The sequence below is a fragment of the Thamnophis sirtalis genome, unplaced genomic scaffold (genome assembly GCF_051295495.1).
Source record: "Thamnophis sirtalis isolate CommonGarterSnake01/CBP01778 unplaced genomic scaffold, rThaSir2_p1.2 scaffold_6, whole genome shotgun sequence".
Lineage (NCBI taxonomy): Eukaryota > Metazoa > Chordata > Lepidosauria > Squamata > Natricidae > Thamnophis > Thamnophis sirtalis.
The window spans coordinates 25386948-25414521 of record NW_028261386.1 but is presented as its reverse complement, the minus strand read 5'-3'; the positions used below and the strand labels follow the sequence as shown (position 1 = coordinate 25414521).

The 27574-nt window shown below is 38.4% G+C and overlaps 1 protein-coding gene across 1 annotated transcript in view; it reads left to right on the top strand.

Moving 5' to 3' along the window:
- ADCY3 (adenylate cyclase 3) overlaps window positions 1-27574 on the top strand; it is an 82412-nt gene that overhangs the window by 46528 nt on the left and 8310 nt on the right. The window contains exons 4-14 of the mRNA XM_014073984.2: window positions 5756-5886; window positions 7025-7136; window positions 8853-8980; window positions 10303-10461; window positions 16840-17002; window positions 17363-17482; window positions 20261-20403; window positions 21393-21554; window positions 23738-23825; window positions 25000-25116; window positions 26911-27167. Of these exons, the coding sequence (XP_013929459.1) occupies window positions 5756-5886; window positions 7025-7136; window positions 8853-8980; window positions 10303-10461; window positions 16840-17002; window positions 17363-17482; window positions 20261-20403; window positions 21393-21554; window positions 23738-23825; window positions 25000-25116; window positions 26911-27167 (1580 nt within the window). The remainder of the gene's footprint in view (window positions 1-5755; window positions 5887-7024; window positions 7137-8852; window positions 8981-10302; window positions 10462-16839; window positions 17003-17362; window positions 17483-20260; window positions 20404-21392; window positions 21555-23737; window positions 23826-24999; window positions 25117-26910; window positions 27168-27574) is intronic.

Genomic DNA, 27574 nt, shown 5'->3' with positions numbered 1-27574 from the left:
CTGGAACACACCGTGGTAAAATTGTTCCTTAAATTCTAAAATTGATGTTATAGTTTTAACTGTACTGTATAAACTGTATATATGCTGTATATATGTCGTATTTGAAAGCTAAAACAGCACTGAAAAAAGCGATTTATGTCCGTTTTTCACACGGCCATTGCAATATTCCCAGCCAGTTACCAACATGCAGTCAATAATGGAAACTAGATTCACTAAACGACCACACGATTCACTTAACAATTGCAATGATTTGTTTAACAACTGTGGCAAAAGCATTGTAAAATGAGGTACGACTCACTTAACAACAACCTTGATTAGCAACAACAGACATTTTGAGCTCAGTCATGGCTGCAAGTCGAGAACTACCTGCATTGATTCCCATCAGTGGAGAGATGCTTTCTCTTCTCGCACCATCGTGTCTGTAGCTTCTCTTTCACTGGTTGCAGATAGCAGATTGTCAGTGATTGAGAAAAAAAAACTGTATAATGGTCGGCATGGTAACTTTAAGTATCAGTTTCCTCTTACCATAAAATAAAGGAAGAGTCAATATGTGCTCCTGAGCCCCAGCAGCTTTGCTCTTGAGGGGAGTCTTGATGTTTGCCTGCTGAATATTCTTACGTGACCGTGTTTCAGGGCTACAATGAAGTGCAAGGGATTAAAATGTTAGAGGAGTATATTTTATTGTGGTGGTTTTTAGAGTTAGGTGATTGGCAACATCTAACCCAGTGGAATTTCAAAAGTGGAAATCCCAGGCAGACTGATAGCGCAGGGTATTATCTCAATGAAAATGTTTTTTGCATGGTAGAATTGTTCTGATGTGCTCATCATAGAAAATAATTTACTTTGTATAATGTTGCCCTCCATGCTTTGTGGCCTCAGCTTATTTTGTAACGCCGCTTCTGCAGGAGTGGCCCAGACGTACTGCTGGTCTCAATGCTGATTCCTATCAGATAGAGCAGCGATGGCAATTCCTTTTTTTTTATGGCATGCCACAATTGTGCATGCCTACACTAATTCAATCCTCCCTGCCCACCCCCCCCCCCACACATGCACACACGACCCCTCCCCAGGCTCCGGAAGCCTGGGGAGGGTGAAAACTGCCTTCCCCAGCCCCCTGAAGGCCCTCCGGAAGTCAGAAACAGATTGTTTCCAAACTTCCGGTTGGCCCGTTGGGGCGGTTTTTTGCCCTCCCCAGGCTTCAGGAAAGCCTACGGAGGCTGGGGAGGACAAAAAACAGCCCCAATGGGCCAACCGGAAGTTTGTTCCCAAACGAGTCGGAGCTGATGACTGGCGTGCCAGCAAATATGGCTCTGCGTGCCACCTGTGGCATGCATCCCATTGGTTCGCCATCACGGTTCTGTTTTATCTTGTAATGCCAAACATGTATCTTTCCATGGTTCTTGGTGCCAGTTCCACTATCTTGAACATGCTAAGCCCACAACCTCAAAAAAAAACCTCCTTTAGTGATTGTATTAGATGTTGTATTCATTTTGTTGTGATGGCTTAGCATATATTTAATAGCTTTTTATGGTGCACTGGATGAAAGTATTGTATTTTTCCTTTTGTTTTATATTCTGTTGTACACAGGCAATTTTATGAAGCTTTTAGAAAATAAAGGAAGCAAGCAGGAAAACTAATTCAATTAGGTTACTGCATTCTGTAGAGTGTAAAACATAGTTAACTAAATTGGTTTCTTCCAGAAGGAAGCCAAAAAGGGGGGGTAAGTTCTGTAAAGGAATCGAAAGGGAGTGCAAGATCAGTGTCTTTCTGCTATTATGCCTCTAGGACCGTGATGGTGAACCTATGGCACACGGGCCCAAAGTGGCACGCTGAGCCCTGTCATCTGGACGTGTGGCATCACCCCATTCCTCTTCCTAGTTTATGGCATGCATGCGCATGCGATGATTAGCTCGCCTTTGTGCGTGCAGCAGTTCTGGAAACCGGAAAAGTGGTCTCTTGTTTTCTGGTGGCAGCATGCACACCAGCCAACTGATCGGCACATGTGCATACGTGGCAAATAATCGGAAGACTTGCTGGTCCACATGCATGCGCGCTCCGGGAACCAGAAGTTCATTTTCCAGCGTGTGCATGCCCCCTGGGAAGCTCCTCTTCCCAGGGAGCATGCCATCACTGAGATAGAAAGGCCTGCACATCAATTAGAGAACAAATGAAAGTATATGATATTATCAAGAGTGTAAAAGAATTAAAATGGAAATGGGCTGGTCGCGCAGCAAGAACTGATGGCAGGTGAACCAAGGCAGCCATAGAATGGATCCCATTTGATTAAAAAGCGTCCATGAAAGAGACTTAAAACAAGATGAACTGATGACCTCAGCAAGTATTGCAGGCCCTATTGGCAAAAGAAAGCCCATGGCTATATTGGTTGGAAACATGCAGAAGAGGCCTTCATCTTCAGTGGATAGACAGTGGCTAAAATGAGGATGATATACAGTACACTATATACTGTATATACACACTGTATACTGTATGTGTGCATGTATACATATACAGTGTATTCACACACACACACACACGCAACACACAAACACTACCCCCCCATACACTATATTGCCAAAAGTAGTTGCTCACCTGCCTTTACTCACATATAAACTTACTGTACGTGACATCCCATTCCTAATCCATAGGGTTCAATATGACGTCGGTCCACCCTTTGCAGCTATAACAGCTTCAACTCTTCTGGGAAGGCTGTGCACAGGGTTCAGGACTGTGTTTATGGGAATTTTTGACCGTTCTTCCAGAAGCGCATTTGTGAGTTCACACACTGATGTTGGACGAGTTTACTTGGCCTACCACTTCGTGGCTGAGTTGCTGTCATTCCCAAACACTTCCATGTTCTTATAATATAGCTGACAGTTGACTGTGGAATATTTAGAAGCGAGGAAATTTCATCACTGGATTTGTTGCACAGGTGGCATCCTATCACAGTTCCACACTGGAATTCACTGAGCTCCTGAGAGCGACCCATTCTTTCATAAATGTTTGTAAAAACAGTCTGCATGCCTAGGTACTTGATTTTATACACCCATGACCATAGAAGTGATTGGAACACCTGATTCTCATTATTTGAATGGGTGAGCAAATACTATTGGCAATATAGTGTATCTTAATTCTGAATATTGTTTTCTGTCTAGGTTTTTATTTCCTAGGTTTCTGATTGTGTAGTTCAACAGCCAGAAGTGAAGTATGCAACTTTTGGGGGGGAAAAGTAATTAAATATTTGTTTCACATCATGTAAGCACCCATGACCTTCTGTGGCAGATGTTACACTAAGTTCTACGTTATCTATACATCCAGTATAGTCAGGTTCAACTAAGTCCCCCCCACCTTTTTTTTTGTTTGACTTTGGAATGTGTGCCTGGTGAAGCGTTTGAAAATATTGTGTTGTGTAGCCATTTAATGGTTGAGGAGCTTGTAAGGTGAATGCTAATACTGTTGGCAATTTATGGGATGGGTCTGAAAGAGTGCCAAGAGAGTTCGAATGGGTGATGTTTTCTGTTGCTACTGCTGTTGCCATTCAAATGCTCCTAGGGGATTCTCAGAAGGGATACAGTGGGGATAATTTGATGCTTCAGTTTTAATGAGCAGTTGAGATATAGGAAGGAAATTGAAGATGAAGCTGAGTTCTTTGCTTTGATGGCCAGTCTGGTTAGCCTGATTGAGATTTTCCTTGCCCATCCTTTACTGTATACCGCACCCTTGTCTTGTCTTGACATTTGGAGTCAACTTGAGTTTTTCTTACTACTTTCGTCCTTTTTAAAGGGACTCAGTAGCTCAGTGGCTAAGAAGCTGAGCTTGTCAATCAGAAAGTCGGTAGTTCAGCAGTTCAAATCCCTAGCGCCGCATAACAGAGTGAGCTCCTGTTACTTGTCCCAGCTTCTGCCAACCTGGCAGTTTGAAAGCACATTAAAAATGCAAGTAGAAAAATAGGAACCACTTTTGGTGGGAAGGTAACAGCGTTCTGTGCGCCTTTGGCCTTTAGTCATGCTGGCCACATGACTACGGAGATGTCTTCAGACAGCACTGGCTGAAACGGAGATGAGCACCGCCCCCTAGAGTCAGGAACGAATAGCACATATGTGCAAGGAGAACCTTTACTTCATCCTTTTTGCTTGTATAACAATTTCAAAATATTTACTTCTTTATTAACTTCTTGGCTGTCTTCAGTTGTAACTATATCTACTGATCCTCCAATTTAATTTGCACATTGGATCCTGGATTTAGTTCTGGCAGATTGTGACTTCCATATTGGTAATCAAGTTGAATATACTGTATGTTTTTGCTTTTGCATTCAGTGCATAGGACACAAACTTGGAATCTGTGGAATCAAGCTAGAAGTAGCATAAGTTCATTTCCAAGACAACCTATTTTTAAATGTGTTGGATTCAAATAAATGACATAGATGAGAAATCAGGAATGGGTCTTCTTTTCATAGAATTTGCTTTGCAACATGGACCGCTATTTCTCTCTCCCACTATTTTTTTTTTTATAATAGGGGTTGGTGTTAATAAGCTTCTCTGCAAAGAGTGAACGTTTTAAATCTGTGAGTTCTGAAATAGCAACTGAGAACAATCGATCTTAAAAGATTTCCTATGATTGACATCTCACAGTATCAGTAACGATTGATGAGAGTTACATTTTTATGACCTACGTTCTTAGCTGAAAATACTAGTTTCACTTCTTTTCCAATATCTCTCTGCAGTGATATAATTACAGTATTGGGTGTTCCTTTTATAGTTTTTTTTGGCAAAATTCACAATCTGCTATGCATTTGTTAAGCTGAACTGTATTTGCAAAACAAATAGTCTACTAGTGCATTCCCTGCATATAGTACTGTCTAAATAGTCCTGATGAAGTTTTTCCATTGGAGTAGCAGCTCTATCATCATTCAGATTTTATATAATACAAAGAAGAGATTTCATGTGGTAGGCTTGTGTGTATATGATCGCCAACCGTTTTCTATGCAGTTCAATTCTATCTATAGCAGAGGTGGGCTGCTTCCAGTTTGGCCTGGTTTCACCTGGTTTCGCCAAACTGGTAGTGGTGATTTGGCAGAACCGGCAGCAACCCAGGCTGGCCACCCCCCTGAACCGGTTCCCTGATCTCTTCTGCTGTTGCTGGCATGTTTCTGTGCATGTGCAGAACAATTTACAGTCAGCTGTGCATGTGCGAGCAATGCGCAGCGGGCGCGCCCCCGCACCTGCGCAGCAAACCAGTACCAACTGGTACAGGAACCGACCCCTGATCTGAAGGGCTGGGTCAGAAACCATAATGCAGAACACATGGTACTCCTTTAACTGCCTTTTGCGATACCTCAATTTGAGTGCTGCTTCTCCTTCCTGATTCCTAACTATCAGCTGCCAAAATCCACCCTCATGATTTCAGAATATGATAATCCATGCTAGATCAGTTGGTGATAAAGCAAGAAGTACTACAAAAGTTCCTTATCGTGACAAGAAGACTACTGTGACAGATGCTGCTGACAGGTTCTTCTTGGCAGTACATAAGTCATCAGTCTGGAGCAAGCACTCCCAAATTGTTCACATCTGGAAGAACATTTCTGCATGAAAGACATAATTTTGAGCTTTTATTCATTCTCACTTTGAGATAAGGAAAAAATCCCCACAGCAGCTGAAATCTCTTCTACATGTTTCTGGTGTAATCTGCTGCAGTATTAATCTCTCTCTTAATAATTCTTCTACCTTTTCAATACGTCTATTTATTTTTTTCATTTTAGGAAAGTTTGATGCTTTCAATTTTGCCCAGACATGTAGCAGATGAAATGCTGAAGGATATGAAGAAAGATGCAAGCCAAAAAGAATTGCAGCAGTTCAATACCATGTATATGTACCGCCATGAAAATGTCAGGTAACGAATGTGGCTCTTTTAAGGAGGCTATTCTGTAGATCAGAGTTCCCCAATCTTTCTGGGTTGGTGGCCCAGAGGGGGAGAGGGGCAGGCACCCTTACCTGCACATGCACAAATGCCCCCCCTTGTGTGAACTGGGCCGCAAGCGCGCACGAAACTTGCAGCGATGCTGTTGCCCATGTGATACTCACAGCAATGCTAGCACCCATGTGACGCTTGTGGTGATGCTAGCGCCCACATGATGCAATGTACAATGCTCGCGGTGATGCTAGTGTGACTAGGGAGTGCGAGCACAAGCGTACACAGGCCAGCCACTCGCGTGGCCTGTAGTGGGGCATGGCTGCTATATATAGTTTCCTGGTACTGACAAGGCCATCTCCTGGATCAGTACACAATAAGAGAAAATTAAATCCAATGCTAAGCCATTATTTGAAGTAAATCTTTATGGGTACAATGAGTGTCTCTAGTGGAAAAGATAATTACATAATTCAGCTATGACCCAAAGCACAATTCGAGCAAAATAACTTTCCAAATTCATCACAATGTAACATGCAGCTCAGAAGCAGAAGGAATAATATAATTATTGTGTTTAGTGTTGCAATAAAACAACAGAGCAAAAGTAGACAATTGTTTTCTTCATGCAAACTGGTTTGCATTTCTCCAGCAAGCACCTTGAGCCTATACCACTGAAACCCTAACAGCCAAATATGGGACTTTGTGGTGGTGATAAGAGTTTTAAGAATGGGAATGGAATGGTGTGACACTGGGAGGCCTCCTGTTCCCAACCCTACCCTTACACGCTTCCTAAAACTGAACAAAATTAGGTAGGTCATTTCAATGTGTTATTAAATTAGCAGATAGCCTCTTGTGGCCCTCCATACAGTTGGGAGTCAGTTGCAGCCCCTGATGTCTTAAACACTGTACACTTCTGAAATAGAAGAAGCTAGTAAACATCAATGTGGAGTAGAATTAAAGCAGAAAAGCAGAAATATCAAGGAACTGATGACATCGAGATTAAATTTCAGATGAGAGAGTAATAAATCAAATGGTACAACAGCCATCATAAATTGTTTTTGCTGCAGCTAAGTTAAATGATGACATCTCACCTGTTTTGGATCTCATGTCTTTCATTCTACAGCGTCCTTTTTGCTGACATCGTAGGTTTCACGCAGCTGTCATCCACATGCAGTGCCCAAGAATTGGTGAAACTTTTGAACGAACTCTTTGCTCGATTTGATAAACTAGCAGCTGTGAGTTTCTTGATTATTTACTTACATATAATTCTGGAAATCCTTTAGATCTTTGGAGCAAATTGTGCGTAATTCAACCCAAACTACCCGTCTTATTTGTAATTATGGCTTTATGCAGCATGAAGCAAATTAAAAATGGAAAAGAAGCAGACAAACACAATTCTGATGTGCAAGCACTAATAAAAGGGAAGATTTACCTGAGATGAGATTAAGCTGCCCTTCTGCTTCCCCCCACCCCTCTATTTTTAAAGTATTCTTGCCAAAGAGCCATTCTATTTTTTTTAAAAAAAAATCTGGCTGAAATTACATATTTAGAAATAAGGAATACCAATAGAACCACCTTCAAATATGAAACATTTTTTTGAGATTATACTGAGAGTTCTGGATAAATAAATATATCTTACTGCAACATATTCAACTTCCAAAGAAGATTCTGTGCCCAGCTGATGTCATTCTTAAATGTATTCAAATATCAGATCAGGATAGATTTAGTACTTTTTAATTATAAGGTTTCTATAGCATTGCTTGAGAGATTTGATTTGACTACCCATTTGTTTTCTCAGCCATCTGGCTAGGACTATGGAAGCTGTAGTGAATTGCATCTGGAGGGCAACGTTTGCACAAGGATTCAATCTCCTAAATAGGACTAAAGACAATATAGGAGAATGAAGCTGCTGCAGTATATGATTATGCCAGCTATTTAAAGCGCAAGGGATCCTTGATTTAGGACCACAATTGAGCCCAGAATTTATGTTGTGAACTGAGAAATTTGTTAAGTGAGTTTTGCCCTGATTTACAGCTTTTCTTGCCACATTTGTTAAGTGAATCACTGCAGTTATTAAGTTAGTAACATGGTTATTAAGTGAATCTGACTTCCCATTGACTTTGCTTGTCAGAAGGTTGCAAAAGATGATCACATGATCCCAAGACCTTGCAACAGTCATTAATATGAACCAATTGTCAAGCATCCAAATGTAAATCACAAGACCATGGGGATGCGGCAACTGTCATAAGTGTGAAAAATAATCATAAGTCACTTTTTTTCAGTACCATTGTAACTTCAAATAGTCACTAAGTGAACTGTTGTAATTCGAGGACTACCTGTACATGTGTTTATGGTTGTTACTATAATTGGAATAAGAATTATTTCACAAATTAGTTTAGATTTACTGCACATTAATTTTTTCTTCAACTCATGATAATTATTTTGTATTAGCAGCCATATCTCTTTTGGAGTTGCTTGCTTGTCAAATTAATTAATTTTGCAGGGTATTATTTCTATCACCTATAATTAATTATCTTGAGAAATTACTTAAATTAAACATGCTAGGTAATCGGAAGAGCCCCTTTGGTGCAGTGGTTAGAATGCAGTACTGCAGACTACTTCTGCTGACTGCCAGCTGCCTGCAATTTGGCAGTTTGAATCCCACCAGGCTCAAGGTTGACTCAGCCTTCCATCCTTCCGAGGTTGATAAAATGAGGACCAAGATTGTTAGAGGAAATAGGCTGACTCTGGAAGGTGCTTAGAGAGGACTGTAAAGCACAGAAGTAGTATGTAAGTTTAAGTGCTATTGCTATTGCTTTTGGATCAGAGGATGAATGAGGCAGGGAACCCATGGCAACCTTTTCAACAATAGGTTTAAAAAGTCAATTACAGGTTTCTGAGACCTGAAAATCCTAAACCTTTACCTTTTTTAAAAAACGGCATTCTTACAGAAATACCATCAACTGCGTATCAAGATTCTGGGTGACTGCTACTACTGTATCTGTGGATTGCCAGATTACCGTGAGGACCATGCTGTTTGCTCAATCATGATGGGTCTTGCTATGGTGGAAGCTATTTCGTAAGCACTCACACTTTGCAAATTTTCATGCTGTTTTTGGTTTTTGCAGCCTGGGTTGTCTTTTTTTTCCATTCATATTTTTTTTTCTGTTTCCCACATGAAAAACTCTTGTTTTATGATGTTGCCAAGGAATATTTTTTGTGTGAAATATATTGTTTTATAAGAACTTTATTGAATTACAGATGTGATTTGCTTAGTTCATTTGCTTTAGGCATGACTTGTTAAAGTCATGCAGGAGTGAGACAGGTGGCAAATAAATTTAATAAATGCATAAATAAGCCTCACTACAAGATTCTCCATTTGATTACATAGCTCTTTTCCCCTTCTCTGTTGTCCTACTGTAATTAAAGACGGTAATGTTTATTATATCATTATTTCCTGATGTATCCTTGCATATTTTTCACCTAAAGGTTAATTGTGTAGAAATCTCCCCCTAAGTGTGGTTGCTTCTGAATGGTAAATTTTCATCTTAGTTTATCTTTTCCAGCTGGAGAGTCAGAAAAAAAAATTCCTGGTCTTTTTTTCCACTCATCATGATAACTAAACAATATCTTTCCAGCTAATTTTGTCTCTCTGTAAAACAAAATTCCATGCTTAGAACAGTCTTAGGGATGGAAAATTTTGGCCTTATAAAAATATTTATGCAAAATTACGGGAATAGCAACATTGAATTCGTTTTACAGCTCAATTATAGAAAGAAGCTAGAGAAATAAAAGAGAGGCGAAAAGGAGAGCTGGGTTATTAGGCAATCTTTGGAATCTGGCACCAGTTCTGGCATAAGAATAAACAAAACTATGTTTCTTTAGTGCTCTAACCCAGGATTGTTGACAGTGATAGAGCTCATCATGTTTTTTTGGCCATAGTTTTTCCAGCCCTATCTAAATGGCCAAGGTTTCACAGAGGACCCTTGTGCTGTAAGGAAATAGCTCTTTTACTGAGCTATATCCACCCCCAGTGCTATCTAAAAAGCCATACGTATCTCCCATTTAGAATTGATTTTTATTAGTTTGCCTATTCCTGTATTCAAATCTTCTTCAAAACCTGAGTTTGTCTACGATGTCTGAGATTTCGGGCCCTTGTAGTCTACCCACATTTGAAGACTACTATATTGGGTGTGTGTGTGTGTTCCCTTAATGGAACCGAAACAATTATAGCAACCTCATATTGCTTGTTTATTTTCTTTTCCTTCTTACTGCCCTTAGCAGCAATGAAGCCCTGTGCACAATAAAAGCAGCCCTAGCAAAGCCTTCCCAAGCATAGAAACAGGAAACAACCATTCTTTTCAGCTACATATTTCTTATTATTAATTTATTCCTCTAAAGCTATGTACGAGAGAAGACCAAAACCGACGTGGACATGCGTGTGGGAGTGCACAGCGGCGCTGTCCTTGGTGGAGTCCTAGGGCAGAAACGTTGGCAGTATGATGTATGGTCTACGGATGTAACTGTAGCCAACAAGATGGAAGCAGGAGGCATCCCTGGGTAAGTGCTTCCTAAGGACTGTTTTTCCCCAGGACTGTTGTTGTAAATATCTTACAAAAAATCATACGGTTGTAACTTGTGTTTAGAAGACAAGTTACTGCAAACTTAAAAAATCCAAAACCAGGTCTTCTGTTGAAAACATCATCCAGGTTTACGGCAGTATTCATTTTTAACTAGCAGCTAGAGTCACTGTTTTGCAGTAAAAGAAAGGTACCTGTTTTTAGGTTATGCTTCACGATCACTTAGAAATGTAAAAACACGTATTATGCATCGCATTACATTGCATTTGTACGCTATCCATTCTTGGAGGCTCTATGTGGCAAACAACCTGGTAACAACAACACTCTGAAAAATAGATAGAACAAGAAGAAATGGGTGGAAACTAATCAAGGAGAGAAGCAACTTAGAACTAAGGAGAAATTTCCTGACAGTTAGAACAATTAATCAATGGAAGAACTTTTCTCCAGAAGTTGTGAATGCTCCAACACTGGAAGTTTTAAAGAAGAGATTGGACAACCATTTGTCTGAAGTTGTGTACAGTTTCTTGCCTAAGCAGGGGGTTGGACTAGAAGACCTCCAAGATCCCTTCCAACTCTGTTATTCTAAAATTCTAAATTCTAAATAGTAAATATAAAGCCCTTACAAAAGCAAAATTGACAAAATCGATAAAAAATAAACAGAATATGTAGAAGGTCATGTTCCCAGCAGATCCCAGCCTTCGCACACATGTCTTCCTCTTATCCTAGGCGGAACTCACTTCTGCAAACTAGGAGAGAAAGAGGAGATGGGATCTCTATGGGGAGAGAATTCCAGTGTGGAGGCAATGATTGAAAAGACCTGCTTCCAGAGAGCTTTCTGATCACAATCTTGTACACGTAACACTTTGAAGGAGTTGACCCTATTCAATCTCACTGGATTTAGGAGATTGTCTATGCCCTTTCAGCAAAGGTTCTTTATTGTTTTTTTCATTAATATTGTAGGGATAAAATACATACATGCATTCATTTATGCTTTTCAAAATGGAGAGAAAGCGAGCTATAAACTAACCTTAATTATATTCACATCAGAGGAGGAGCCAACGTTGTGACGATACGGACATGCGGTCTCGATGCTCTGAGACCGCAGCTGATACTTTTGCCACTGAGTGGTCCAATCGGACCTAAACCGCCCCGCAGAGACAGTGAACAGGAAGAATATGTCTTGCTGATCTCAGGGACATCGCAAAGTCCCTGATCGATGCAAGAGAAGTTCTTCAAAAAAGTTCGACAAAAAATCCAGCCGAGGCTGATGAAGTCGTGGCAGCTCCAAAACGGAAGGATACGGAAAGAGAAAGTGTTTCCAGCTGGTGAGGAATTTTTTATCGTTTTAAAAGAGACTGCCTATAAAACACTTAAAATTAATCTAAATTGGAGAACAGAAGAAATAAGCGGCGGAATTAAGTTTGGAATGGTTTTGGACAGTGGGTTATGTTACTTTTTAAATGTTATGTTCATGGATGGAATTTATGCAAGCCTTTTAAAATGAATGGATTAAGTTTTCTTCTATTTTTTTCTTTTATTTTTCTTTCTAACCTATGGACTAAAATTTTCCTCTTTCATTACTGAGGGTGTTTTTCTAACTCATTCAAGAATTGGACTTTTTTTAACTTGAAATACAAAAAAGATACAAAAAGAAACAAAGAAAATTGCAACAATAACACTGCTACTTGGAGGCTGGAGGCTTGTGTATTGGAAATGAAACACTTTTACTTTTCTTACTGATTATCCTGGCTTGGCACTCCAAGGTCTCACTGCTTGTTTATAGAGAGTGATAAGAAGAAAAGCATATAGATGTCCCTTTGAAGTATATCTTCAACCAGAGAAAAGTGAAAATAAAACTTTATTGTGAATCTGCGCTTAATCTTGTAAAACCCTTCCATGCTAGAGCAGCAGTGTTTATTAGCTGGAGATAATGGCACAATTTCAACAGCAGAAAGAAACTTTAAGTCTGCAAAATATATTCTTAGAAATTCAGAAATTATCAAACATATTTGAGAGGACAGAGAAGAAGTTGGAAAACTTAGAGCATCTAACAGTAAAATATGATAAAGAAGTTGGAGATGTCTATCAAGTGGAAAAAGTGGAGGTTAGAATCCTAAAAACCGAAGAGGAAAATGACCATAAAGAAATTAAATTTGCTGACATTTATGGTTTCTGGAAATGTAAAGAGTGGATTACTGAAAGAGAAATTAAATGGAGGGGAACTCTAACCCAGATGGCAAGATACAGAAGAAGAAAAAACAAAATAATTTATGGATTTAAAGAGAGAAAATTTAATAGCAACATCATTGATAACACTACTGACAATCAAAGATAAGCTGATTAAGGAAACAGAAGAAGGGCATCAAAATTACATGATAGATTTTATAAGCAAGGAGTTGCTAAGAGGAGTCCATACAAATTTGATTAAGGAGATGATTAGAGGACTGACACCACAAATGGCAGAAGACATGAGACTGTTTTGCTACTGGAAAGATACAGGTTTATAGGTGGAAGTGTATAATTTAAAACTAGTTAAACTTAGTGAAATTTAGTGACAATCGATATAGTTGAATAAATAATTGATAATGATAATAATGTATACAATGTGTAGTGTTATGATAATTAATAATTGGATATGAATATTGAATGGCACCCATGAAAGAAGATTAGAAACCCTTTTGGATTATATATAAAGGTTAATAAAAAAGAACTGTTAGATTCAGTTAAGTTGATTATTAGAGGAAAATGTTATGATACAGGAGTCAAAGGAGGGATAATGATAACAATGTATATATATATGTATACTTAAAGTCACAACCCCTGGTATGCCCAAGTATGGGAGGAAGGTCACACTTCCACTCTCTGTCATTAGGCTTGTCACAAGAGTCCATCCAGACAGAAACCCAATATTTTTTACTGTTGCCTTTTTTGTTACATTTGTTATATTTATGCTGATAAATAAATAAAGGGAGACTAGTATAGATCTATTTCAAGCTATTTAGCTCTCATCAGCTAGCTTCGATTCCCAAACTTGGGTATGGCTAGCTGATGAGAGCTAAATAGCTTGAAATAGATCTATACTAGTCTCCCTTTATTTATTTATCAGCATAAATATAACATATATATATATATATATATATGTGTGTGTGTGTGTGTGTGTGTGTGTGTGTGTGTGTGTGTATAGGTATAACATAAAGAAACTGGATGTAAATTGTAAACAGTGATTTGGAAAGGAGGATTAGAAAATTTTGTTACTAAATATTATGGATGTTTAACTAGAATAGAACATAAGGATTCAGTGTTATTGGAGGATTTTAGAAATAGTAAATGAAATGCCAGTATGTGGCTATGTATTAAATCTTGGTATATTTTACGATGAAGGACGTTTAAATAATTATAGTCAAATGAAAATGGAGATATGATGATGGTAACATGTATAAATATCTGAGTTAAAATACTTGAATTAATATGAATTATGCTTGATGACTGTGGAAGAGATGCACGAAAGCCTTTTGTAACCAACTGATACACTTTCTACAGTATGTAAAGAAGGAAGATTTTATGTGTTGTGTTTGTTTTGAAAATTAAAAATAATAAAAAAATATTTAAAAAATTATATTCACATCGCATGCATATTACCTACTAACAATAAATATTCTACTGATCAGTTTAGTTACATACGTGCCAATAAACCCCAAGTACAACTGAAGTCCAGCTCTAAAATAACAGCACAAACAAAATGTTAAACAAACATAAAAATAAAAACCAGATAAAACTACAAAAATAAAATTAAGAAGTTTATTGGAATTCATGAACTTAACTAGAGTATTTCCTGAAACAACTTGCTTTTAGATAGCTATCTGAAAGCCATTAAGGAAGTAGTTAGTCTGTCCTTGGTTAGGAAACTATTCCGAAGCACCGGTACTACAAATGAAAAGCAACACCCCCTAGCTTTAATTTCCTTCATAGTAGTGCAGACAGTGCGGAAGTTGTACTTTGTGAAGCTGTAATATTTGTGTGCGCTGAGGTAGTATCCAGTTGTCGCTTATTTTGAAAACGGTGTTATAAAACATGGGAAAGATAGCGTGTGATAATATACTATTGTGGGCTTCAGGGGGAGGAAGGATGGATGGAAGATGTCTCTGCGTAAGCAGAACTGATGACTGTAGCAAAGACCAAGGGACTGGTAGACAGGTTCCTTGGAACTTCTCCGGATAAGGAGAGGATGGAATATTGCCCATATGCCAGGAGACCATAGGACAGCAGTCTCCCACCAGTGTGAGTGTTGGGAGACAATGGGAATAGCCATCTTGCTTGCAATTATGGTCAGCACCTTTTAAAGAATACTACGTTTGCTAATTTTACTTTCTAATCACTTTCAGAAATTGCTTATTTACTTATTAACTTCATTTAAGCTTAGCGACCTTCAGAATGTCAAGTTTGAAAATACTAGGTGATTTCTTTTTCAATCCTAAATGAAAAAATAATTAATCATAAATGTAAGAATTTAGATAAACAACAAGTAAGATTTTGATTTTAGAAAGTTATAAATGGATTAAAGGTACAGATAAATTTGGAACTTAGAAAGATTTACTATAAGATTTTTGGAATGAATTATAAAAAACAAATGGCTTCTGTGATAAGTAATTTTATGATTTTAAAAATTGGACACTAGAAAGGACAAGACTCTGAGCTGAGGGAAAAAATAAAGCTCTTATTCTGTGTTAGTTAATAGTACCTACAAAATAATACAAAATGTAACATTGAAAATATTAAAGGAGACTTTTGAAGAATGGAGCCAGAAATTAGTGGCTATAATACCACAGTGTCAGTCATGATGTTTGACTCTATGAATAGACTGTTGAAAATATATTAGTGAAGAAATGATAGAAGTGGGACAAATTTATCTGACAAAATAGAGATGGTACTCAAAGTGGATTTACAAATGGCAGACTTAAAAAAATGACGTAAAAGGATGTCTCACTGAATATACAAAAAAACAAACAAACTGCTAATATTTTACAAATCAAAATGAAAATATAAATGAAAAACCAAGGAAGTCACCTGGATTTTTTTTTTCTTATAGCATTTATAAAAGACCTGAAAAAAGTTTGTGTGATGGGAAATATGGAATATATGGATGACATTTACACATTCCACTATGTGAATGGAAGAGATACTGCCTAGGAAACAATCAGACAAGAGAGGCAGGAACTTCATGGTCAGAAATAGAGACCTATGAAGGACCCATCTTAATGAATGATGCAGTTAAAAGTGACAGTGAAAAGTTTGTACTTTCAATCTTGGAAGCCTTACATCAGAATTAATTCATCTTGTCAGGTTTTCCCATCTGGTTTACCGAGGAGAACTGACAGATAAAGAAGAAACGAAGAGAAATCAAACCCTATGCAAATATTTGAATGAACTAAATGTTGAGTCTCTTAGAAGTAAAAGGAAGAAATGTAAAGTTGTTTATTTGATGAAGGATAGAATAGAATAGAATAGAATAGAAAATAAACTTTATTGTCACTTTAAATGTACACTAATCGCCATATATTAAAATGATTTTTTTTGGATTCAGCTCTCAAAAGATAACCATTACACACACACACACACACACACACACACACACACACACACACCCCACCAAAACCATAAGTCTAAAAAGGTTAGCAGTGTTTCTCAACCTTGGCAACTTGAAGATGTCTGGACTTCAACTCCCAGAATTCCCCAGCCAGCATTCGCTGGCTGGGGAATTCTGGGACTTGAAGTCCAGACATCTTTAAGTTGCTAAGGTTGAGAAACACTGGGTTAAGGTAAAATAAGATATGTTGTTACTACTGGCAGCCTTTTAGGGACTTCCTGCTGACCCCAGCACTGAAAATACTTATGAACCTCTCTATAGATATGGATTGAGTAATAAAGGAAGAAATAATTGTTTGTAAATCTGGAGGTGATGAAAAGTCTCTAAATATGTTACTTGCGATGAAATTTGGAAGCAATTTCTTTACACATTTCTTGTTATATTCTTACTATTCTCCTTTTTCTTTTTCCTTGCACTTCTTTCTTTCTTTCTTTCTTTCTTTCTTTCTTTCTTTCTTTCTTTCTTTCTTTCTTTCTTTCTTTCTTTCTTTCTGTTTAGCTAGTATAGATTTTACTATTAGAATCAAAATTCTTCATAAAAATTTATCAGGGATGTTCTACTGAAAAATACTTTCTATTTGTTTCAGAGCAGAGGTGTATTCTATTTGTGTAAATTCTGAAAGTCCTTGAGGTTCTGGACTTTTCTCTGGTCTTTTTGTCTCACCCACATTTTCTCCTTTATTAAGGCTGACTGCATTTTCTGTGGTCCTTTTAGGCGTGTACACATTTCTCAGAGTACCATGAACTGCTTAAAAGGAGAATTTGAGGTGGAACCAGGAGATGGTGGTTCACGGTGTGAATATCTAAAGGAAAAGGGGATTACCACCTACCTCATAATAACCCCGAAGCAGGCACTCAAGAATGGGATCAATGGGGTGGTGAGTATTCCTTTCACTAGATCCTTTGAAAAGAATGGAATTATATATCAGCTGTGTTAGGATCAGAGGAAAGAGAAGAACGTGTTCTCATCTATCTTTTTTCTTTTAGCTTCATCATGATACCTAGGTCAGATTGATGCTTGATTTTAATTCAGATTGATTACCTTGATACTGCTATTGTCTATTGTAAGCACTTGAATGTTTTTCTTTCTAACACAAAAGTTATTTTGACTGGGACTTCTCTGCATTTAGAGAAGAAAATTGTGACAAGAGGTCTAATACCTTTTGGATACTTACAGTCATTTAGATAACCTAGTCCTATACACATTGTTCTGTTTCTTTTTCTGTTTCATGTCACAGAAGTTATCCGTCTCATCCTCCCATGGGAACTCACCTCAATTGATCAACACCAAAGAATGCAATGGGAGCATTAATACAACCTGCACAACCCCAGATGAGGCAGAAGAATCGGACACTAGGGTAAAAGGGCAGAATGGATAGAGAAGGATAAATAAACGCTTCATTGACAGGGGTTCCAAGAAAAACTGCTTATATGTAAAATGCAAAAATTACATCCCAAAGGTCCTTTTCCAAGAGACAACTGGTTTTTTTGGTTTTTCTTAGAAGAGGTTTCACTTCTCATCCAAGAAACGTCGTCAGTTCTGAAGATGAGAAGCAAAACATCTTCAAAGAAAAACCAGAAAGTCCAGTTGCCTCTTAAAAAAGCAGCTTTGGGACAACCATGTTCTGGATGACTGAGAATCTCCATAGACATTTGCTGGTTTACTGCAATGTATTCTACATGGGACTATCCCTAAAGATACTTCCAACATATAATTGGTATAAAACACAACTGCCATATTAAGCTACATGAAGTAATGTAAGGTTGATTATTTCTGTATATTTGCACTTTCATAGATTGGTGTGTGTGTATGTGTGTGTGTGTGTGTATAGAAAAGTAATCATTACTAAAATCCTCCTAGGGCTGTGTACGTTTTAAAATGCTTTTCAAAAATAAAATCTTTAAAAATGAAAATTGAATCAATAACCTGTTGACCTTAACCAGGTAATAAAAACTAAGAGGAAGCTTATGGGCAGTAAATCCAGCATAAAAAAAAACACACCTTTACATGGATGCAGGTTGTGAGGGAGGGAGGATAAACAAAAGACATTGAATATCAGGTTAATTCTGTAGCACATTTCCAAACATGAGAGAGTTCTGTGTCAAGAAGCCCTCTAATAATTACTTGCCTGTCTTTAGGCCCCTGATGAGGATTGGTATAAAGATCAGTCAAGCTTGTTGACTTGTGCCATCTGTTACACTTCTCCTAGGCCCTAGGGAATATTAAGAAACTATTTGCATGCAGAGAGTGTGCTCTACAGCTGAGTTATATCAATGGTGGTTTGCCTTAAACATTCTGAGTTTTTAAAATAAGTGTAATACAGTGTAAAATTGTTAAGTACTCAAGTGTATACTTGTTAAGTCAGGAATGTCGAACTCAAGGCCCGAGGGCTGGATCCAGTCCCCGGGGTGCTTAGATCTGGCCCATGGAGCCACCCTGGAAACAGCAAAGGACCGGCCCACAGTACCTCTGTCGGCAAAAATGGAGAGAGTTGGCAGAGAGTTGCAGGAAGCCATTGCAGCCAAAAAATGAGCTCGGGAGCCCGTTTTCGCTGGCAGACTGCTTGGGCCACCACATGCACCCATGAGTGAGGTCGAGTTGGTCATGCCCACATTGGCCATACCCCCCCCGCCCCCCTCAGGTCAAACACAACCCTGATGCGGCCCTCAATGAAATCAAGTTTGATACCCATGTGCTAAGTGATCAAGCAAGTGTACATTAAGCACTAAGTTCATTTAATATACACTTGAAGCCTTAATATAGGTTGCATGCTATTATACCCTGCTATTTCAGATATTACACACTTGATCCTTTAACCTACTTGGTTTGAACTTGTCCTAGTTTTGTTGCATTTTGGGTAATATTAACAGGATGTTAAGATGACTCTGGGTCAACTATTGTATGTTAAGGATATATTTGATTTTCTTCGGTATATTCCCAGGATTGGAACCTATCAACAATAGAATTGCAGATTTGAGGACAAAGATTAGCTAAAGGGGTTATTATATGTAATTGGAAGTAGAAATCTATGCTAGATTTGCTGCAATATTGCTGATATGCATTGTTTGCTAAAATTTTAATTAGTCTTTGGGACAAGGAAGGTGACTCTGATATTTATGGTAAAAGTTTTAAAAATATTTTGCTTATGATATGATTTTTAGTCCCTTTCCCTTTTCTTTATTGCTGTATGTTTTGATTTTGTAGTGGAGTTGATATCTATGGAGTTTCTCAGTCATCCCGCTCGTGATTGTCCAAAAAATGCTGTTGTAAAGGCCTTTTGAACAGCATCTTTGAATGGAGTTGATATTTAATGTTTTCCATCTTTTCTATTTATTTGTTTGTATAATACATTAAAAAAACTTGACTGGCACCTTTTCCAAAATCAGAAAATATTGCAAAGATGTTTTCTTTACACATTACACAGAAAAAAGTGTATGTATAAAATTACAACACGGTTTCATGACAAAAGTGACAAGGGGGAATATGTCAAATTAAGCATTTAGAAGTATATGCTCCTGTTAACAGCTGCAATAAAAATAATAGCAAGACAGGTAAAAATAGCAGTGAAGGTAAGTGAGTAGCAGCTAAGTGTCCAAATCTAAGCAGAAAGTTGAGAAATGCAAATAATATTTTCAACTGTTAATTTCAACTGACTACTTCAACAGAATACGTTATACAATTGTTTTTTGTAGCTCTTTTGCCTATATCCTTCATGTGTCATCCATGTGTGGCAACATGACTACCATTCCCTTCCTTGTTTTTAAAGAGTTACTTTAATTTAAAAATTAAATGGAAAATTGTATGTTTAAATTGCATGGTAAATAACTAGGGATTTTTTCTAAAACTGCCCACGTGGTCAAAAACAGAGATGAAGTTAGGCTGGGAAGGAAGAGGTTCTCTTTTTGAGGGATGGGTGGGATGAGAATGGGGAAATAGACGAGAAAGCAGAGAACAAGCCCCTCAGTCTACTTGGTATAAAGAAGCGCTCAGAGTTGCCTTGAACTGCAAGATGGGCGACAGATAAACTCAACACAAAAATAAATACAATTGTGCTTTTTAAAAAACAAAATCTTGTTTAATTAAATTTCAGCAGAAAGTAAAATGCAACTTTTTATTTGCTTTCTTTTCTATCCAGGTAGTGAATCCTTCCTTTCCCAACCCTCGAAGGCGTCTTCGCTTACGGGACTTAGCAGAGAGAGTGGTGGATGCTTCAGAAAATGAGCAGGAACTCAATAAATTGCTTAATGAGGCCTTGCTGGAGAGGGAATCTGTCCAGGCGTATGTCTCCTCTTTTCCTTCCATCTTAAAACTAATTGTGTGCTTTTTGCTTCATTCTAATGTTTCTCTCTTCCTCTTATCAGTTTGAATGTCACACTTACTATCAACAATGTCCACCACTGCTGTGGTTTCAGACTTTCACCATGATTCAGGTCCTTGTCCTGCTGTGGTTGCTATTTTGTATTGTTGGAAAAAGTATTCTGGAGACTCAATTTTAGTTGTTTTTATTATTGTATTTACTTTCTACTTTTCCTCTGTCTTACAATTCAAGCTGCAAATTCTCTTTGTTATGTTTGTGTATTTATTCCGTTGGATCTTTATTCAGAAAATCACTGGGCTGACTCAGAAAATATTTCCATCGCCTGGTCTGTCTCTGCAGTATAAACTTTTATTTTATTTTGTTTTCAAAAAGCTTCACACAGCATTTAAAGAATATGTCATACTTTTAGTCCTCGTACGCTTGTATAAAACTGAAGAACATACCATTCTCAGCAGTGAGCTGACTTTTCAATCATGATTTAAGATGATAAAGGTTTTTTTTTTCAAAATAAAATGAGGACTTAAATAGCATCGAGAGGGATTTTAAAGAATTTCTTAGGGGGCATACCAAGTGCAGCCTCATATGTAACAGAACAGCTGCTTTGTTCCTGAGGTATCAAAGAGATAATGCCAGAATTGAAATAGATGGGCCATTCTCATCTGGCATGAGGCAGCTTTCTATTTGCTGAGATGAGAGTTCTAAAAGATCCATGCAGGATCAGAACAAAGGCCCTTCTAGTCCAGCATTCTCCTACGGCTAAATAAGATGCCCTTGGAAGTCCACAAGCAGAATATTTCCCTCAAATGGTAGGCAGTTTAAGACATAACAATTTTTCTTGAAGTCTCCGTGAAACTGGACTGAGAACCGTATCATCTTACCACAATTCTAAAAATCCCACACATTCTAGATGAGGACCCTAAATATCTGACATGTTCTAAATATTTGACAGGCTAAAAGGCAAGTCTACCTATCGCCTAACCATGCGTTTCATTGATCCTGAGATGGAGACACGTTACTCTGTGGAAAAAGAGAAGCAGAGCGGGGCTGCCTTCAGCTGTTCATGTGTGGTCCTGTTCTTCACTGCTGTGGTGGAGATCTTCATTGATCCACGGTTAGTACAGCTAGCTCTATGATGCTGCGCCCTTTTCAAACGGGGTTGTTAGAAAACAGACAATCCTTGACTTACAATCACAATTGGGATTGGAAAATTCATTATTAAATAAGGCATCATGTGACTACACCCAATTTTACAATCCTTTTTACTGTGAATAGAAAAAAAGGTTCCACCACAAATGCGCGAACAACAAAAGCGCGCCTGACTAAACCGCGCCGACAAAACCGCGCGACGAATGAGCGATGAATTAGCCCTAAAGCGCGCCGACAAAAGCGCTCCGACAGAAGCGCGCTGTAACATAATCCTAAACCTAACCCTAAACTAACCCTAAACCTAACCCTAGCCCTAGCCCTAACCCTAAACCTAACCCTAACCCTAAACCTAACCCTAAACCTTACCTTAACTTAAATCGCGCTTCTGTCGGCGCGCTGTTGTCGGCGCGCTGTTGTCGGCGCGCTTTTGACATCCCACAATTGATTTGACTTATTGATGGTGGATCACATAACCCTAGGATGCTGCATCCATTGTAAATGTGAGCCAAGTGCCCAGATCATGATGATATGACTGTGAGGAACATTCTTTTTAGCACTGTTGTCAACTTCAAACAGTTGCTAAATGAATGATTGTAAGTCGAGGACTACCTGTAGTGCTAAGGATGAAATTAAACATTTCATTATCAGACCGGATAGGTAATGTGATTAACGTGTTGATACAGTGCCACAGACCTTACAGTGATGAGGTCTAAATGGGGAGAAATAGGTTCTGAATGAAAACATCCAAGCCAGAGTCAATTTGGGTTTATAGCCGATTTATTCCAGAAATATTCAATCCCTGACTCTGAATAGAGTTGTACTTCCCAGCTCAGATGTCTGCAATTTAGGAAATTCTGAGACTGACCGCTTCTGCTAGAAGAGCAGGTAGTAACTGGGACTAGGAGGATTTTTGTTCATTTTACATACTCATTACAAACAATGTTGGCTCAAAAAGCCCTGGTCAGTCACCTCCCACTGGGATTACTATAAAATTCTAGCGAGTACAAAATGCACCTGTCACCCCTCTAGGCTAAACCAGATGAAGAAACCAACATCATACAGACATAAAACTACTTTTATTAGAACAGTTCATAGACTCTTGGAAGTCTGAAGGTGCTTCCCTTCTCCATCCCTTCATGTGACTTAGGGGACATTTTATTAAGTTTGTTCCTTGAAATGGGCTTAAACCACATTTGTCTGGTCATTGAGGCGCAGTGGTTAAATGCAGCACTGCAGGCTACTGCTAGATCAGCAGGTCAGCGGTTCAAATCTCACCGGCTCAGGGTTGACTCAGCCTTCCATCCTTCCGAGGTGGGTAAAATGAGGACCCAGATTGTTGGGGGCAATATGCTGACTCTCTGTAAACCGCTTAGAGAGGCCTGAAAGGCCTATGAAGCGGTATATAAGTCTACTGCTATTGCTATTGCTATTGCATTGGCTTGTGATTGGATATTCTCACTGTTCTTCAAGGCCACTCCCTATTTCCTCTACAGTACCAGCCAAAGCAATGATCTCTCTGCTTTGAGAGCTCTGAGTTGCTCAATAGCTTCCAGGTGCAAATCAAGATGTTTGTAGTTACCTTTAAGGTTATAGTTCCAGACCTAGTTAACTGAAGAACTGACTTTTCTTGTATCTGCCCGTTAAACTAGATCAAATAGGCTGAACTTCCTCCAGATCCTATGAGGTTGTTACTTGGAAATTGGCATTTTTAGTACTTGTCCCTACACTTTTGAAACCCTGCTGGCAAAAATTTGGTCAGCTTCATGCTTCTTGGGTTTTAGACAATTGTGAAGATTTACTTGTTTAGCCTTGCCCAGAAAGAGGGTGTGTGCACACATGAATGTGGTGATTGCAGACATATAATAGTCACATGCATTTTTTTTCATTTTTATATTGTTGATATTTTTATACATATTTGGGGTGGGGGGGGGATGACTATTTTTTATGTCAGTCTTACCTACCCAGAACTTTTAGGAATAGGTGGTAAGCAAGAATGAAACAATTATATAAAATGCCAAAAAATATGTGTCAAAATATTCTTTTAGAACAGGGAATTTGACTGCCTCTGCAATCAGAATAAAATACTGATCTTTGATCTTCTTTATATCTGGTGTTTTGTTTTGTTTTTAATTTCCTATTCTGCTGCAGGCTGGTAGCAAATTATGTGACATTTGTTGTTGGTGAAATCCTTCTGCTCATCTTGACTCTTTGTTCACTTGCTGCCATCTTTCCCAGGGTAAGATCTCCTTCAAAACACACAATTGTTAACTATTGTAGGGATCTCATCCTTTGCCATTCTTCAATGCCGAATCAAGGTTTTTTTTCACCATAATACCAGAAATATTTGTCTTTCTGTGAAAATATTTTTTATTTCAAGTTTCACCGTCCTTCTATGTAGGACTTGTATATTTGTTTATTGTGTGTATGGATGTGCATATGTATTTATGTATTTTCAACTCTATGACTTTCCATCTTGAGTGTGGATGGTGCCATTGTGAAGTCAATTTGAGTGGGCACAGCCACATTAGCTGGGCAGCTTTTGTGCTTGTTTTAATTGAGGGGACTTAAGAGACAAATGAAATTTTCTTTTGCAGCAGCTTAAGGCATCTATTTTGTCCCTTAAGCCCCCCCCCCCCTGAAAAAAGCCTGCTTCTTAAAATTTTTAAGTTTTAATGGTTCAGGGGTGGATTACTTCGTGTGCGCACCCACCATGTTGCTTGCGCATGCACCGTTGCTGATAAATTGTTTTGCATGTGCGCAGAACATTATAAAATGACTAAAAAACATGCTGGTAATGGCATGGGCGACTGGGGAACTGGTTCGGGGGCATGGCGAGCCTGCCATCCCTACCGGTTCGGCAACTCAGTTGCAATTTCCACTACCAGTTTGCCTGAACCGGTGCGAACTGGTAGCAGCCCACCTCTGCAATGGTTCATACAGATAGGATCAGTGTGTTTGATAGCCTTAATTTGGGAGGGTTGCAGTTTTCCTTCTTTCATGTTTCTCTTCTCACAATCTGGAAAACAGTATCATTGATTGTTATAACTGGCAGGAGCTCTGGGTTGGTAAAAAGGCATTGAGGCAATTTTTCTGCTAATACTCTATACTATCTTCATAGCTATCACCGGAGTACTATGAAGTCTTTCCTTGTGACTGTTATTTGGGGCAGAATTTGGGACAACAATGAATGAATGACTCTAGAAGATGCAATTAATTGTTAATAAGGAGATGGCTAAAGATGCTATGGACTGAGGCATATAAAATTGTACTATTACTTAACTACTGTCTCATTTCAATTCCTGTTTCCCATAGGAAGTTAACATACTCCTTCATAGTCTTATCGGTGCTGGGTGCTACATCAGTGCTAGAATAAATTTAAATAATGAAATAATGCCTTTTTATTAATACAGGTTTTCCCTAAAAAGCTCGTGTCTTTTTCCACATGGATTGACAGAACCCGTTGGGCCAGGAACACCTGGGCCATGTCTGCCATTTTCATCCTAACCATGGCTGACATTGTAGATATGGTAAGCAAAAATGAAAAAAAAAAAAGACATTTTTTCTTTCTTGATATCATTGCACCCTGCTAGCTTTCTAGAGGTGAGAAAAAATTAAAAATAGATTTTAATGAACAGATAATAGAAAGGACTGATCCTCCTTAGCAAGACATTTATATTTTTCTCCCCCCTCCCTCCTCCAAGTAAGAGGGGATAGTGAAGCTACCCCCCCTTTCCTAAACCATTTAGCATGACATGTGATTGACACTTCTTTTCTGGCTGAGTTGATAAGTGTATGAAGAGTTGTACAATGGAAATCATTAAGGGAAATTAGTAAAAAGCCAGCTGCAGTTGATTATTTTTAGTACCTGTTAATAATTGGCCAGACCTTGAGCTCTTCTGTGCTAAAACTGATATGAAAATACTGCTATTTTCAGGCTGGCAAAACTTGGATAAGGGTGGAGGAAGAGAACGAAGGCTGTGGGGTTTTTTTCTTTCTGTCTCTCTGAAAAAAGTGGCACAAGGATTATTTATTGCAGTGCCCTTTCCTTCTCCTATCTATTACTGGCCATGTTTGGAATGGTGCGTTGATAATGGAGTCTTGCGAAGGAGGACTGAAGGAGGATCAGTCCGTGTTTTGTTAATCCATCAGAAAACATCCAAGGTTTAAAAATCAATTAGACAAATCTTCAGATTGCCCTGTGGTGACTCTTTTTTTAATCCTTTGATGGTTTAAAAGGCCCTTTTGGGTGATACGGTGTGGCATATTGAGCTTGCACAGACTGTTTTGATAGATCATAGAAAAAACAGAGAAAACTGGCAGCAGAAAAAGACTTAGTGATCCATCGAGTCTGCATTTGAGAACTCAAATCTTATCGATACCTTTTTAAAGTGAGGTCTGCAGAAATGGATATAATGTTCCAAATGGGGTCTGACTAAAGCCCTATACAATGGGATTAGGACATCCTTTTTCCTGCTGTGATCCTCTAGTGATGCACCCCAGAATTTTGTTTGCCTTCACTGCCTAGCTACAGTGTTTACTCATTTTGCAGTCGCCTGCTGTGAGCACACCTAAATCTTTTTCCCCCCTGTTGTTCTGTCTACCACTGTACCGCTCAATACTGTATTGCATATGATGCATTAGTTATTGTTACTGATCGTTTTATAGTGGGTATTATGAATCACAGTTCAACTTGTTGGGTATGAAGTTTCATGATTTCAGGGGGGAAAAACCCCAGCAATATATGTAGTATAAAAATAAAGATAAAAGGATTGAAGAGAAAAGAGACTGTAATTTAAAATATTAAACACATGTGTTCTACACCAGATTTACTTGTCTGTGTACAGGGAGGCACACTGAAAGAAATTAGAGCAAACACAAAACATGTTTTCAGAGTTTTGCTGAATCACAAGTGGATCAACCAGAATAGAGTTCATTAGCCAAGCCGTGGGCTAGAAATGTAGAATGTTCAGTGATGTATTTTACAAACAGAAATGGGGATAATTATCCCTATAACAGGAAGTGACAGTTAGTGAAACTAATTGACATGATTAGTGCTTATGTGTATTATGTTTAGCACCTAAGGAAAGGAGTGACCAAAGATTTTCCATGGAGGGGGGTATGTAGGCATAGCATATGTTGGTTGGAAAAATCTAAGTGATCACAAGAGATTTAATGTTTTCTGTATCCATGTGGTGGTATCTAATAGTTCTCCAGATATTACACTTTTAGCTTGAAGGATTCCCCCCCCCCCGCTTAACTGGAAAATAAGGGTTTTTAAAACAGATAAAGACAGCCTAACCCCTTTTCTTTTGTTTCAACAGCTCAGCTGCCAGCAGTATTACACCACTGTCAATGGTACAGTTCCAGCACTGCTTCCGAGTGGTTGTGTGGAGAATCCCAAATACTACAGCTACATAGCAGTGTTGGCACTGATTGCAACTATAATGCTGGTGCAAGTCAGCCACATGGTCAAACTCACTCTGATGGTGACAATCACAGGGGCAGTGGGAGTGGTCAACATTCTGGCCTGGCAACAGATCTTTGACGAATATGATCAGGAGCGATTCCAGGAGAACATGTAAGAATGTCATGGGAGTGTGTTTAGGGTAATATTGGGTTAGGCCATATCTAAAGTGAAAAGAGGTTAATAATAATTCGTTCACCTTTTTGTTACTTTTGGTATGCATTGCTCTCTTAAATTATTTAACTAATTTTAAAGTATGGTTACATCACCAATAAATGTCAAACTTGCAGAGTAACTTGAAGAGACTCCATAGATTAAGTGATGTATCTCATAAATTTCATTGAAGAATATTATATTCAGCTGTATTAACATGTCGGATATTCTTTCTAAGACTACAGTGGCTTCTTGACTTATAATTGGTTGCTTTATGACCATTGAAAATTAAGAAGGATCCCCCCTCCCAAAAGGTAGTTATGACCCAGATTTGAAATTCCAACACCTTCTCACCCTGCATGATCATA